This window comes from Dromiciops gliroides, chromosome 5 (genome assembly GCF_019393635.1).
Source record: "Dromiciops gliroides isolate mDroGli1 chromosome 5, mDroGli1.pri, whole genome shotgun sequence".
Classification (NCBI taxonomy): Eukaryota; Metazoa; Chordata; class Mammalia; order Microbiotheria; family Microbiotheriidae; genus Dromiciops; species Dromiciops gliroides.
Window position 1 is genome coordinate 148,750,420 of NC_057865.1, and position 15,923 is coordinate 148,766,342.

The following is a 15,923-nucleotide window of genomic DNA, read 5'->3' on the forward strand; positions in this document are numbered from 1 at the left end:
TTCTGGTCTAAATTGGCTTTGTTTTGTTAAACTCTTCTTGACCAACATATTTTTCTTTTGTTTTGTTTTTGATCAATGTATTTTTCTTTAATCTTTTTCTTCATTGGAGCCAACATCTTCTATCTCTGGCTTATCCTCAGATTCGTTTTTTCTTCTCCTGTTTCTCTTCTTTTTATTCTGCTTCATCATCACTGACTTCTTTATCCCATTCTTTTCCCACAAAAAGTGTAATTGGATAGGCAATAAATTGAGAGTGCATCTTTTTTTTTTTTTTTGCGGGGCAGTGGGGGTTAAGTGACTTGCCCAGGGTCACACAGCTAGTAAGTGTTAAGTGTCTGAGGCCAGATTTGAACTCAGGTACTCCTGAATCCAGAGCTGGTGCTTTAACCACTGCGCCATCTAGCTGCCCCTGAGAGTGCATCTTTTAATATTACTCTTCTTTATGAACTCTTCTTTTTTTCTTTTTTCTTTTTTGGTGAGGCAATTGGGGTTAAGTGACTTGCCCAGAGTGACAGAGCTAGTAAGTGTCAAGTGTCTGAGGCTGGATTTGAACTCAGGTCTTCCTGACTCCACGGCTGGTGCTCTATCCACTGCCCCACCTAGCTGCCCCTTGTTTTTCTTTTCTTTTCTTTTTATGAACTCTTTCAACTGAACTAGATTACCAGCTGTTCCCTGAAGTTAGCATCCATTTCTTGCCTCTGTCCCCAATACCAGAAATGCCTACCTGCCTGTCAGAATTCTTGTCTTCCTTCAAGGTTCAGTTTAGGTACTAACTCTTCAGTGAAGACATCCCTGATCCTCCCAGTTATTAGTGCTCTTTCCCTCTTCAAATTACCTTGAATTTATTTTTTATTTATGTACATTATATACCCTTCAGTATTAGTTAACACCAGAACCTCCATGAAGAAGGGCACTTAGGCCAACCATCTCTTCATTTGCCCCCAGGCTGCATTCCTTTAGATTTCTCCATATCCCCTCACTGGATACCCTCCCTTCCCATCCCCCTTTCCACCTTCCTTTTGTGTGCTGTCTTCCTCCATTAGATTGTGAACTCTCTGAAGGCAAGGGATGTCTTTCTTTATCATATTTCTATCCCCAGAGCTTAGCCCAGTGCCAGACACACAGTACACTTAAGAAATGTTTACTGACTGGTAGGGGATATATTTTTTTTGTCTTTATATCTTTTGTAGCCTGACACAGTGCCTTGCATATAGTAGGCTGCTGAATTGAACTGAGTCTCCTTCCCAATTAAATCACCAATCTTTTGAAGTACTGAAGTATATACAACATTACATGATAAGCATCAGGAACACAAAGATGAACTGAGACATACTTCTAACCCCCAAGAAAAAGACAAACTAGAATGAATAAGGAAAACTGGAAAAACTTCAAAAGGAGAAACAAAGCATCTTGATAGTTAAAACAGGCAGGGGAAAAGAATGTAACAGGGAGCCTTTTGCACTACAGTGATTCAATGTTTTCTGTCCCTATGCTACCAAACTAATGGCACCAAACTTTGGGGAGCTTTATTGTCATGTCTGAGCAATCAGCTGCCTGTTTCCAATAAAAACTTCAAGTACTTTCCACCCAGATACCCCCATGATATGTTGGCCAGCTCCACATTTTGTTGAGAACAGGTTTAGTAGAAATGTAGGGAGTTTTCATTCAAAAGAAGTCAAAAGCTGATGATCAAAAAATATTTGTTAGAGAAATAAACTTTAAAGTGTTCAGAGATTAGACTACCTTCCAAGCAAAAATGTATCCCACTATATCTCTGGTTCTTAACTTTACTACCTGGAAACAGTTCATAATTTGTTCTATAACTGAAGCTTATATTTAAGCCACAAAAAGTTTCTATCTTTCAAAATGAATGAGATATGTACTCCATTTCCCCTTCTCTCTACCATAGGTTTTTACAGACTTAATAACTTAGCTATTAAATGAGGAGCTACATGGGGGTACCTCTCAACCAGTTTAAACTAATGTAAGAAGCCATGGAAAACAGCCCTAATGATATGAACATAAATTTTGTTTTGTTTTTGTTTTTTTGCTTTTTTGCAGGGCAATGAGGGTTAAGTGACTGGCCCAGGGTCATACAGCCAGTAAGTGTCAAGAGTCTGGGTCCACATTTGAACTCAGGTCCTCCTGAATTCAGGGCCGGTGCTTTATCCACTGTGCCATCTAGTTGCCCCCTAATGATATGAACATAAAACATAACAAATACTTTGCATTTCTTATCACCTACCTCCAGCAGCAGCGAGCACAATCCTTGGACCTTTATAATGTGCTGTTATGTATTCCACTAAGTCTTTACGATTTATAGATCTGAAAGTGGAAAAAGAAAGGTAGTTAAAGGGGAAAAGAAAGAAATATGCCCAATATGCCCATGAAGGTGTCCTATAATAAAATGTGCCATATGTAGAAAGAAGCATCTCAAATGTCATACTTCATACTAAAAAAGGCATCTGTTATGTCTCATCTATAGCCAAGAGTAACCTTGACTCAAAGAGAAGCCCTACCCAATAACCGATTCTCCCAAATTTTAAGGGCTTGTAAACTTAAGTGCCAATTCAACAAATATTTATTAAGGAATGATGTAGGATTAAATGCAGCAAACTAATATATAGTAATGTTTTCATGTTTATAAGAATCTCTAAGTTTACACTCCTAAGCATAGAAGAAACAAGGCTCTCTCATGGAAGCCCATGATTGATGATTTACCAAATTACTTCTGATCATCACACAATCCTTAGCAGTAGAAAATATACTCACTTTATATTTTCTGTTGGTCCTAAAATTGTCCGTCCAAGGGCAGTATTTTGATAGGCTGTAGCATGAAGATAATCAAAAACAACTTCTTGTAAATTGGTTTCAACTTCCTGCATCTCTCGGAGGATAACTCCACGTTCACGTTCAATCTCAGCTTCTCCCAACGTACTATTTTGTATTATATCAGCAAGAATTTCTACAGCTATAACAACAACAACAACAACAACAAAACAAAGAAAAATTCAAGAATTACAATTTTTATGTCAATAGAGCATGGCATAGTTTTTTTGAGAGCTGCTCTAAGAATCAGTTAAGACGTAGATTCAAATTTTGTCTCTAAAATATATTAGCTGTGTGATGTTGTGCAAGTTACTTAACCCCTGAGTTCCCTAAGTCACTCTGTAAGACTCTAAGTTGCAAGACAATATACTTTGGTAGAATGATTCCTCACTGGAGTTTTCTATAGAATTAGTTGTCTTGTAAGGTAGTGAGTTCTTCATGTAAATGACTATCAGGAATGTTGTAAAGAATTCATTCATTTAAAAGGTGGGACTAGAAGACTAAGGTCTTTTCCAACTTTACAATTCTATTCTTCTAAAGATCTCATGAGAAAATGGAAAGTAATATATATGAACCCCAAAAGAAATATAATACCCTTCAAGAAATATTTTCAGAATTTTATAAATACAAAAAATAGTTACCTCTTGGCAAATCTTTTGAGAAGGCCTTGGCATAATATACTGTTTGCTCTCTGGATGTGTAGGCATTGAGGTGAGCTCCCATGTTCTCAATCTCAAGTTCCAGATCTAATTGAGATCTTTTCTTGGTGCCCTGAAACAAAAGGGAGAGAGGCGTGGGTGAGACAGAGAGTTGGTTAAGCCCACTGTTTAGCTCTCAATTGAACAAAAAACAACAATTTTTTAAAATTAAATTTTATTTTCAGTTCCAATTCACTTCCTCCCTCCTTTCACTGTCCCAACCAAAATGAACAAAGGGAAAATAAACAAACAAAAAAGATTACAAATATGAATAGTTATGCAAAACAAATTCCCACATTAGCCATGTTCAAGAAAAAAAATTTGCTTCAATCTGCACTGAGTTTTATCAATAAGTCCTTTGGAACTGTGATCAGTCATTATGTTGATCAGTGCTACAAAGTCTTTCAAAACTGATTATCCTTACAATATTGCTGTTATTGTGTAAAGTGTTTTCCTGATTCTGCTTACTTCACTTTGCAAGTCTTTCCCAGTTTTTCTGAAACCATTTCCATAATTTCTTACAGCATAATAGTATTCTATCACATTCATATACCATAACTTGTTCAGCCATTCCCCAACTGATGGGTACCCCTCAGTTTCCAATTCTTTGCCATCACAAAAAGAGCTGCTACAAATATTTTTGTACATATAGATTCTCTTCCTCTTTCTTTTATCTCTTAAGTAAGATCAAGTAGCAGCAGGCACAGTTTAATAGCTTTTTGGAAAAAATCTCAAATTGCTTTCCAGAATGGTTGGACCAGTCCACAGTTTTACCAATAGTGTATTAAGGTACCTGTTTTCCCACAACCCATCTAGCATTTGTCATTTTCCTTTTTTATCTACCTGGCCATTTGATAGCTGTGAGGTGATGCTTCAAAGAATAACAATTCTTCTTAAGTGCCTATTATGTTCAGAGCACTGCACCTAGGCTCCAACTAAGGTACACAGTTTATATGAGGTTTCCTGCCTTTATGGAGCTTAAAGTGAAGAGGGAGAGATAACATACAACTACTACAAATAAATCATACATAGTGGATACATAAGAGAGGTGCTCTCAACATCACATATAAGGACTAAAAATAACACGAGCAAGGTTACTTTCAGATAAAGTGCTTATGGAATGCTGGGCTTAGGGTCAAAAGACTGGAGCTTGAATACAGTATCAGATACTTATTAGCTATGTGACTCTGGGCAAGTCCCTTAACCAGTTTGCCTCAGCTTCTTCAACAAATGTGGTAACCATAATAGCAGCTACCTCCCAGGTTTGTTGTGAGGATTAATGAGACAATATTTGCAAAGTGCTTAGCATAGTGCCTCACACATAGCAGGTGCTTATTAAATCCATTCTTTCTTCCTTTCTTTCCTTCTTTCCTGAGAGGTACCAATTCAGATTATTCTTAGATCACAACCCCCCGCCCTTTTTTTGGTGGGGCAATGAAGGTTAAGTGACTTGCCCAGGGTCACACAGCTAGTAAGTGTCAAGTGTCTGAGGCCGCATTTGAACTCAGGTCCTCCTGAATCCAGGGCCAGTGCTTTATCTACTGCACCATCTAGCTGCCCCCAAACCCTTTATTTTTCATTTTAAATTCAAGTATCACCAATGTCTTGAGGATGCCACTGAAGACCAGCAAAGACAAAGGAAGTCCCGTAGAAATGGACAACATGTATTCCACCACAGAAAAGTAATCAGTATTACAGTTTAATGACTTAATATTTACCATCTCATAAAGAAAATATATTTAAACAAATCTGACAACTTGCCTTAAAAGCCATATGTTCCAAAAAATGAGCTGTTCCATTATTCTTCTCATTTTCATATCGACTTCCAGCATCAATCCAAAGTCCAACCTTATTAAAATACCAAAGAACAAAACCAAAAAATAAGAAAACACCATCCATTTTGATTTGTGACCTCCCCCCTCCTCTTGAAATATCTCATCTAATATTAATACAAAGCACTCATTTATGGTACGGAACAGGATTCAAGATGTGGGGTCATCAAGGCTGTTACAAGATGCTACAAAATTACCCTTGCTACCATGACAAAAATATGTTATAAGAGCCCAAAGGAGACACTAAAAAGGATGCTTGGTAACCTTTTACACTCCGGGTACATGGCCATTATTAAAAACCAAAGACACAGCTGCTGGGAATCTATCAAGCAAAGGACTTAAGTCCTGAAGATAAGTAGATGTACAGTCAATAGCTGTGGTCTTCAAATGAATGCTCACCCCAAAAAAGGTTGTCTATGTTACCTACTGTGCATGTTGAGAGGCCAGAGTCTTCAGAGGCTACCCTGAGTCCATTTTCCAAAGTTGTTACTCTTGTCTCAGGAACATTTAAAACTACTTGTGCAGCTGCCTGTGTGCTTCTTAATCTGTTCACTCCAAAATTTATGGGCTGGAAAAAAAAATTGCAACAAATATTACACTCTAACATTCATGTTGTTTTTTTCTTGGTTTTTTTTTGGGGGGGGGGCAGGGCAATGAGGGTTAAGTGACTTGCCCAGGGTCACACAGCTAGTCAAGTGTCTGAGGCTGGATTTGAACTCAGGTCCTCCTGAATCCAGGTCCAGTGCTTTATCCACTGCACCACCTAGTTACCCCCTAACCAAAGTATTTTGTATTTGATCCTGGAGGCCACAGGGAGTCGCTGGAGGTTTCCAGGTAGGAAGGTGGCATGAATTTATGCTTTAGGAAAATCACTTTGATGGTTGAATGGAGTATGGACTGGATTGGGAAGACCTGTGATAGGGCGATCCATCAGCACCCTATTGCAATAGTTCAAGTGTGAAGTGCTAACACAAGAGTGGTGGCAGTATAAAAGAAAAACATGTATTTGAGAAATGTTACAAAGGTGAAATCAACAGGGCTTGGGAAAAGGTTGGACAGGAGGAAGTAATATATTGAGGAGTTGAGGATAACTCCTGGGTATAGAGCCCAAGGGACTAGGAGGATGTTGATACCCTCAACAGAATTAAGGAAGTAGCAGGGTGAGAGGAAGGGTTTAGGGGAAAAGGTAACGAATTCAAATTTTGTTCTTGTTGAGTTTAAAATGTTTTACTAATGTCCAGTTTGAGATGTCTGAAAGGCAGTTGAAGATGAGAGATTGGAGGTCAACAGTAAGGCTGGGGTTAAATCTCCTGACTCTAGCCAATTAATGTTTTAAAATTATCTTGGGTAGGGGCAGCTAGATGGCGCAGTGAATAAAGCACCGGCCCTGGATTCAGGAGTACCTGAGCTCAGATCCGGCCTCAGACACTTGACACTTACTAGCTGTGTGACCCTGGGCAAGTCACTTAACCCCAACTGCCTCACCAAAAATTAAATAAATAAATAAATAAAATTATCTTGGGTAAATCACAACCTCACTTGAGTACTTGTACTACCTGCCTCACAATGTTGTTGTAAAAATCAAATCAGATTACAGATTCAAAGCACTTTGTACTATATAAGTATGAGCCATTAAAATTAAAATATGAAGTTATTATACAACTACAAATATAAAAGAGAGGAAACACACAAGCAGATATCTAGAATTCGGCCATAAAAGAGAGGCAAAAGTGAGCATAATTGGATTTCAGCTTTTAGACTGTTTGTTAGGATTTAGAAGGAATGTGTTAACTGCCAATTAAAGACAGCAGAGCAAAAATCTTCCAGGGCAAGAGAACATAGTTAATAAATTAAATTTCACTGGGTTAACTTCTTTCTCACCCAAACCCCTCATCCCGCATATCTTGCCACAGGAAAGAGGTTTGGAAAACAGGGGGTTAGCCAGAGGGATTAACTAGTAAAGTTACTTATAGAAACTAGAATCAGTGCTTAAAGTAAGTATGGGTAATAAAAAAACCCTATAAAGTAATCTGTCAAGAGTGTGCTTTGTTTGTGTTTCTGCTGGTACCAAAATAATACCTATGTATAACAAAGTATGAGTTGGTCTCCATCAGTGAAGATAAAAGGTTTCAAAAATGCAATCTCTTCTCTCCAATTCAGAGAAAATGAAATGTAGGATCATAGATTTTTAGAGCTAGAAGGGAGGTTGGAGGTCATCTAATCTAACCATCACGTTTTAAAAATGAGGAAACTGAGGCATTCCAAGCAAGAATGGAAAGGGCATTAGAAGGTATGGAGACTGAAAGGTAGAAGACTCTGACAAGAAGTAGGAAATAAGGGCCTGAAAACATTTGGAGCAAAGGTAGGGAGTTCTGGAATCTGACCCATTCAAGAAGAAGTAGTTTCCTCCATTCCAAGGAATGATGACACAAACACACAGGCACCATCAGGTGAGAGGTCACCCAGAAATAGTCAAAGGAGGAAGAGACAAGGCAAAGTGGCTGGTGAACCCCAAGTGAGAGATACCAGACTAGCCATGAGTCAGACTGATAGGAAAAACAGAGAGCCCTTAAGTCTTTCCAGTTTCTGTATTGGATGGTTTTTATTAGCACAAATGAGCTATCAGAAGAACATAAGCACTGCTAAGGATTCTGAAATCCTAGGCAAAAATCTAATGACCTCAGGGGCACGCACAAGTGATGTTTCATCACTACTGAAGAATGAAGGAGTGAGTTCAGAAAGCGAGAGTTTGTTAAGAACAAAGTGTCTAAGAATGGGTTCTAGGTTTCTTGACCATGTCTTAAAATATAAACACCATCCACTGTCCTGACAGACAGTATCCAATGAAATCCAAGGTCTTAGCTATCTATAAACAAGTGGACAAGGTATAGATGAAACAGGCAGAACTCATGATTCTGAAGAAAAGAGGCAAATTTGACCTCACTACTATCACTGAGACTTGATAGAACAGGACTCATGACTGACCTATAAAATGGTCTTACTTAAGGGAAACAGAATAGATCAAAGAAGTGATTGCACAGCACTGTAAATTGAGAAAAACTCATTTTGGGAAAGGCAGGAATCAATGGGAGGAAATATGGTAAACATTTGTGTGAAGATTGTTAAAAAAAATACTACATTGAAAAAATTACAGATCACCTTGACAGGATGAATTATATAAATCTGAGAAACAGACCAAGAATCAAGTATGAAGCATGATATTCTAGTAATCTAGAACACCACAGTCTAGGCATCTGCAAGACTTCTTTCCGACCAAATAACTTCATCTTTCAAAACGTAGAAAAAGCCTCAAATGGAACTACTATTCTGAACCTCTTTCTGACCAGCAAAGAACTGCTTATGGAAGTAGAAATGACAGCAAATGACCATTTAAAGATATAACTTATAATTTTTTAAAAAGAGAGGAAAGATTAGTATTTAGGTTGAGGTACCTATATTTTGGGGAAAATGGATTTCAAAAGGTTTAGAGAAAAGATGGGTGGGATCCACATTGACAAGCCTAAAAAGGAAACTCACCAACCAGCTCATATTTTTAAAAGATACTACAAAAGATAGAAAGGAAAGTAACTTAAGATGAATATAAAGCACTATAGTTCTTTTTTTTTTTTTTTTTAGTGAGGCAATTGGGGTTAAGTGACTTTCCCAGGGTCACACAACTAGTAAGTGTTAAGTGTCTGAGGCCAGATTTGAACTCAGGTACTCCTGACTCCAGGGCCGGTGCTCTATCCACTGCGCCATCTAGCTGCCCCTATAGTTCTTTTTTAAAAAAATTTTTAGAATTTTACTTTCCAAATTACATGTAAAAGCAAATTTTGACAAAAAAATTTTTTTTTTTAATTTTGTGTTCCAACTTCTCTTCCTCCCTTCCTTCCCACCCCCACCCCCACCCCCAAGAATTCAAGCAATTCAATATAAATTATACATGAGTAGTCATGGAAAACAACTCTACATTAGCTAGGTTGTGAGAGAACACAGATAAAAACAAAATTTCAGATTAAGGAATTGTCAAAAAAAGAAATGTGTTTCAATCTGTTTTCAGATACCATCAGTTCTTTCTCTGTAGGTGTACCGCAATTTTCATAAGTTCTTCAGAGTTATATTGGCCTTGCTGAAAATAACTACGTGCTTCCCAGCAGATCATCTTACACTATTGCTGTTATTCTGTATACAGTCCATTTCTCTCTGCCTCAGTTCATGCGGGTCTTTCCAGGTTTTTCTGATAGCATCCTGTTCATCATAATCTTTATATAATACCTTAAACTTGACAAAGAATTTTCTTCACAATAGCCCAGCAGAGTAGGTACCATACGCTTTGGCACTGTAGTCAATCATCATAACTATTTCCCTCCATCCTATTCCCTTCCAATGATATTTACTCTATTTTCTATTTTATTTTGCCCTATTCCTCTTCAAAAGTGTCTTGCTACTGACTGCCCCCTCCCCTGCTCTACCCTCCCTTCATTTATCCTTCCCTCCTTATCCTCTTCCCCTCCTACTTTCATGTAGGGTTAAATAGATTACTCCTCCCAATTGGGTGTGTGTATTATTCCTTCCTTGAGTTCCCTCCGATGAGGTTAAGGTCTTTGAGCTAATTCTGTTTTCTAAATTTTTCTTCCTCCCTCCTCCTCAACTCTCCCTATGAAATCAAGCAATTCATATTATTTATATATACGTATATATATATATATAATCATATATTATAATATGCCGTAAAGTAGTACAGTTCTACCAGAATGTCAGAAGTATTAAAGCCCAGAATGATAGACCATGAATGTTAAGGATGACTTTGCAAAAAGGAGTTTTTAACTTTTGTATGTTGGAGTCAAAAGGGGGATCAAAGAAAGGGTAGGACAATAATTAAGATGTGATGGCAAGGAGAATCCTTATTACTTCTGTTTTCTCTTGCAAGAAGAATGGGTTTTGGATAGGGAATAGAACAAAAATAGTTAACAAAGGAGCTGAGAACCAAAGATAAGTAAAAGTTTAAAAAAAAAAACAAGTAGTAAAAAGCAAAAAAGCAAAAACAACCAAACCCTCCAAAACCCCACTTATCTGTTCTCAAGGAGTTGAAGTAAGCCAGCCCTGATGAACTATATCTTAGGGTACTGAAAAAACTGAGAGATGTGAATGCTGAGTCACTCTGCTGGCAGTCTTTGAAAAATTATGGATAATGGGAGGGATGTTACAAAACTAGAGTAAGGGAACTGTTGTCTTGATTTTTAGAAGGGGAAAAAGTTTAAAACTGTAGTGGGTGGGTTAGTGACCTTGACTTTGCAAAGTCTTAGAAAATATACATATAAGCATTTATAAAGGGAACCATCAATTCCTAAAAGTCAGCATGACCCCATCAAGATCAAGTTACATCAAAATAACATCATCTCCCTTTTTGACAAGGCAACTAGACTGGTAGAAGAGGAGAGTGTCAAATAATATATTTTAGTAAAGAATTTAGTAAAAATTTTGACAAAGTCTCTAACAGAGTCATAGACTAAAAGCTGGAAAAAAGCTTAGAAGTCATCTAGACCAGTGGTGTCAAACTCAAATAAAAATATGCAAGAGCATATTGAATTTAAAAATAGGTTATCATTAACTATTTTTGCTAGGCATCTAGGTGGCACAATGGAAAGAGCACTGGGCCTGGAGTCAGGGAGACCTGAATTCAAATTCAGTCTCAGACACTAGTTGTGTGATCCTGGGCAAGTCACTTAATCTCTGTTTGCCTTACTACACTGGAAAAGAAAATGGCAAACCACTCCAGTATCTTTGACAAGAAAATTGCATATGGGATAATGAATAACAACAATACTGTGGGGCAGCTAGGTGGAGCAGTGGATAAAGCACCAGCCCTGGATTCTGGAGGACCTGAGTTCAAATCTCACCCCAGACACTTGACACTAGCTGTGTGACCCTGGGCAAGTCACTTAACCCTCACTGCCCCCCCCACACAAAAAAATTAAAAAACAAAACAATACTGTGTACCAGGTACTAAGATAGATGTTTTTACAAATACTATCCCATTTGATCCTCATGACAACCCTGGAAGGTAGGTGCTATCATGATCTTTACTTTATAGTTAAGGAAACTGAAGGCAAAAACTGTGTGACTTGCCCAGAGTCACATAGCTAGTGTATGAGGATGGATTTAAATTCAGGTCTTTCTAACTCCGGGCCCAACTCTCTATTTACTACCCCACTCTAGTGGGAAGCAAAGAATATACTCCCTCCTTTCTCCTTGACCCTGAGTCAGGGAGAGTGCAAGAAGTTATTTAACCTCACTGAGCCTCAGTTTCTTATCTGTAGAATGAAGATACTACCTTATTTGTGTACCTCACTGAGTATTGTAAGAAAATTCTTTGTAAACCTTAAAGCACTACATAAATGAGTCATTATGATTATAGTTATTCCTGTACCCAGCTGTGAACTGTCCTCCCATAAGGAGGAAAAAGAAATCAGGCACTGTCACTAGGAATCACTGAATCCAGAGACCACCATTCCTGCCTAGGCCGCATGACCATCCTCTGGAGAAGCAACTCCTGTGAAAAAGGGGCCCGCCATCCCCACCCACTGCCAGCTAATTGTCTCGCGTAGAACAGGAAGGTCTGCCTAGTCATAGCAGCAGGGCACTGTGAAGGAAAGAGGAGGCAGCCATGCCAGGTAAGTTAAAACAACCCCTACCACCTTAACCAACAAGAACTGAGTTTTGACTTTCCTCCCTCCACCTTACCCTCTTTTTCAGCTTCCTTTTCTATGTTGTCTTCTCCCATTAGGTTGTAATCTTCTTGAGGGTAAGAACTGTCTTTCTTTTTTGTATTTGTATCCCTAAAGCTTAGCACTGTGCATGGCACCTTGAAAGCACTTAATCAGTTTACTGACTAACTGAATTCGTTGCTCTGCCCCCCCCAAGAACCCACATACCTCAGGGACAAGCCTAGAACCCTGAGAAGCTCATCCTTCTCATCTTTCCCCCCAGTATAACTAGTTATTAAAACTTCCCTCTTTGGGAAGCAGAAAGCTGGGAAACAATCCTGTATACTTCTTGTTTGTACAGTTGTCCCAATGTTGTCTCGTTAGATTGTGAGTTCCTTGAAGGTAGGGTCTTAGCACAGTGCATACAGTAAACACTTAATAAATGCTTCATTCATTCAAGTCCCTGAAAAAGTCTTGTAGATGGCACCAACTCCTCCCTTCTGAGGCACACAACGAATTCAGTTTTGTACCTAGCAAGCTTTGAGGTGTCAGCAGGCCACCTAGGAGAAGTTTCAAGATAATTTTGTTGTTTTTGTTTTGTTTTGTTGTTTTGTTGAGGAGCAATGAAGATTAAGTGACTTGCCCAGGGTCACACAGCTAGTAAGTGTCAAGTGTCTGAGGCCGAGTTTGAACTCGGGTCCTCCTGAATCCAGGGCCAGTGCTTTATCTACTGCGCCACCTAGCTGCTCTTCAAGATAATTTTTAATACAAGTTTCAATAGGGTATGATACTGTAGAAGACACACAAGGGATTACAGCAATATAAACTGCATATTCCAAGAAATGTGTTTAGCATTTTTTGATTGAAGATTTTTACCAGCGTCGTTCACTCACAAGATACAATTTATCTATCTAGTGCACACTCATCCTAGAGTGGAAGGGTAGATTTGAAATAAAGAGGCCCTGGGTTTGACGGGAAGAAGGGGCAGTTGCTTAACTTCCCCTGGCCTCCACTGACTGGCCTAGATGACCACCAAAGTCCTTTTCTAGCTCTAGGAGTCCATGTGCATGATTCCTATGACACTAAACGTCAGCCTTCAACTTATCCAATGAGGAGCTGGACCAGGATCAGGCTCGCCGCAATGCTCGCCGGGACTTGTAGTCTCCAGGCTCGCCCGAGGGCCGCTCAGTTACGCTGGGTCCCGCTCCCCCCCCTCCCCCCCAGTGGTGCTGTTTTCGCCACCTCAGGCCAAGGTAGCTTCTCGGTCCCCGACTGAGAACCAAGAGCCTACCTTCCCTTTTATCTCAACACTGATTCCGTCCCTCCTAGTTTTGGACCCGCGGCCGAATGGCCGGCGCGGCACTCACCCTCCGTGGCAGGAATTTGTTCGACAATCCCCAGAGACGCCTGGGCCCCGGTAGCAGTAAGGAACGGAGAGCGGCAGACGTCGCCATGTTGATTAGGCCTGTACCCACAGCGAGAAGCGGTGAGGGGGGCGGGACTTCCGGAGTCTTATGGAAATATGCTGTTTTGAGGGTGACGCGAAGCCGCGGGTGCCACCTTGTGGCCATGATGGAAAATGACACATGCCTCTTGTAAAGGGAAGGGAGGAATAAATAATAGTTTAACAAAATGATCAAGCTTTTAAAATATATATATTTTTATAATTATTCCATTAGGTTTTTCCCACTGTATTCCCATATGTTTTGTTTTATGCATTTAAAGACTTTCTTCTGGTGGGATAATAACGGTTAAAGGTCACACAGCCAGTAAGTGTCAAGTGTCTGAGGCCGGATTTGAACTCAGGTCTTCCTGAATCCAGGGCCAATGCTTTATCCAACGCACCACCTAGCTGCCCCCTTGACATTATTCTTTTTTAAAATAGTTATCTCATTTGATCCTCACAACATCCTAATTTCACAGTTGAGGAAACTGAGGCAAACAAGTGAGTTGCCCAAGGTTACACACATCTAGGAGGTGTCTGAGGCCAAATATGAACCAAGCCTTCCTTATTCCATCCTAGCACCACCAGCTGTCTCTACAGAAGAACGTGCAAGACAGGAAGGTTAAAGAAAGGGGCATCTCTTTTTAGCCCTTGCTCCATAGCATAGTAAGCCCAGTAAGGAGGAATCGGACAGCAGAAGATAGAGATCTCAAGGGGATAGAAAGAAAACAACCAGTAGCAAAGGTTAACAGCTTCAGGGCTCTTCAGAATCAAGTTTTGGTTTTGGTTTTTTTGTGGGGCAATGAGGGTTAAGTGACTTGCTCAGGGTCACACAGTTAGTAAGTGTCAAGTGTCTGAGGCCAGATTTGGACTCAGGTCCTCCTGAATCCAGGGCCAGTGTTTTATTCACTGCACCACCTAGCTGCCCCCAAGGATCATGTATTTATTTACAGGGTGGCTTCAGTATTTTGTTTGTGGTCTCTTTACACCCCATAACACCAGAATGACCCAGATCTAGAAGTAGAAATGTTCCAAAACCAAAACATATCACTCATCTATCTGTGGTATAGAGGAAAGAACACTATTAGAGTCAGGAAAGCTGGCTTTTTAGTTTTAGTCTTTCCCCCCAGTATAACTAGTTATTAAAATTTCCCTCTTTGGGAAGCAGAAAGCTGGGAAACAATTTTTACAGCCAGTGTTTCTGATAAAGGCCTCATTTCTAAAACATATAGGGAACTAAATCAAGTTTATAAGAATATAAGTTATTGCCCAATTGAGAAATGGTCAAAGGATATGAACAGGCAGTTTTCAGATGAAGAAATCAAAGCTATCTATTGCCATATGAAAAAATGCTCTAAATTACTTTTGGTTAAAGAAATGCAAATTAAAACAATTCTGAGGTACCACCTCACACATATCAGATTGACTAATATGACAAAAAGGAAAAATAATAATGGTGGAGAAGCTGTGGAAAAATTGGAATACTAATGCATTGTTGGTGGAGCTGTGAACTGATCCAACGATTCTGGATTTGTTTTTTTCAGGCAATGGGGTTTAAGTGACTTGCCCAGGGTCACACAGCTAGTAAGTGTCAAGTGTCTGAGGCCGGATTTGAACTCAGGTCCTCTTGAATCTAGAGCCGGTGCTTTAACCACTTCACCATCTAGCTGCCCCCTGATCCAACGATTCTGGAGAGCAATTTGGAACTATGCCCAAAGGTGCTATGAGACTGGGTATACCCTTTGACCCATAATACCACTACTAGGTCTGTATCCCAAAGAGATCATAGAAAAGGGAAAAGGATCCACATGTACAAAAATATGTATAGCAGCTCTCTTTGTGGTGGCAAAGACTTGGAAACTGAGGGGATGCCCATCATTTGGGGAATGGCTGAACAAGTTGTGGTATATGAATGTAAAGGAATATTATTGTATTGTAAGAAATGATGAGCTGTCAGTTTCAGAAAAACCTAGAAAGACTTAAGTGAGTGAAGTGAACAGAACCAGGAGAATATTGTACACAGTAATAGCAACATCGTGTGATGATCAACAGTGATACACTTAACTCTTCTCAGCAGTGCAATGATCCAAGACAATTCCAAAGAACTCATGATGGAAAATGCTCTCCACATCCAGAAAAAGAACTGTGGAATCTGAATGCACATTGAATCATACTGTTTCTACTTTTGTTTTTGTTTTTTCTTTTCTTTTTCTTTTTTGAGGTTTTTCCCTTTGTTCTGATTATTCTTTCACAACAGCAGAAATGTTTAGTGTTATTGTACATATATAACCTATATCAAATTGCTTTCTATCTTAGAGAGAAGGGAGGGAAGGGAGAGAGGGAGAAAAATTTGGAACTCAAAATCTTATAAAAACAAATGTTGAAAACTATCTTTACATGTAACTAGAAAATA

General features: G+C 39.2%; 1 protein-coding gene across 1 annotated transcript in view; it reads right to left on the bottom strand.

Moving 5' to 3' along the window:
- The window catches only part of PMPCB (peptidase, mitochondrial processing subunit beta), a 31,038-nt gene extending 17,448 nt beyond the window's left edge, over positions 1-13,590 (bottom strand). The window contains exons 1-6 of the mRNA XM_043965205.1: positions 13,434-13,590; positions 5,787-5,927; positions 5,289-5,375; positions 3,471-3,600; positions 2,773-2,971; positions 2,246-2,325 (exon numbers count right to left, since the gene is read on the bottom strand). Of these exons, the coding sequence (XP_043821140.1) occupies positions 2,246-2,325; positions 2,773-2,971; positions 3,471-3,600; positions 5,289-5,375; positions 5,787-5,927; positions 13,434-13,520 (724 nt within the window). The 5' untranslated portion in view covers positions 13,521-13,590. The remainder of the gene's footprint in view (positions 1-2,245; positions 2,326-2,772; positions 2,972-3,470; positions 3,601-5,288; positions 5,376-5,786; positions 5,928-13,433) is intronic.
- Positions 13,591-15,923: the final 2,333 nt, after the last annotated feature.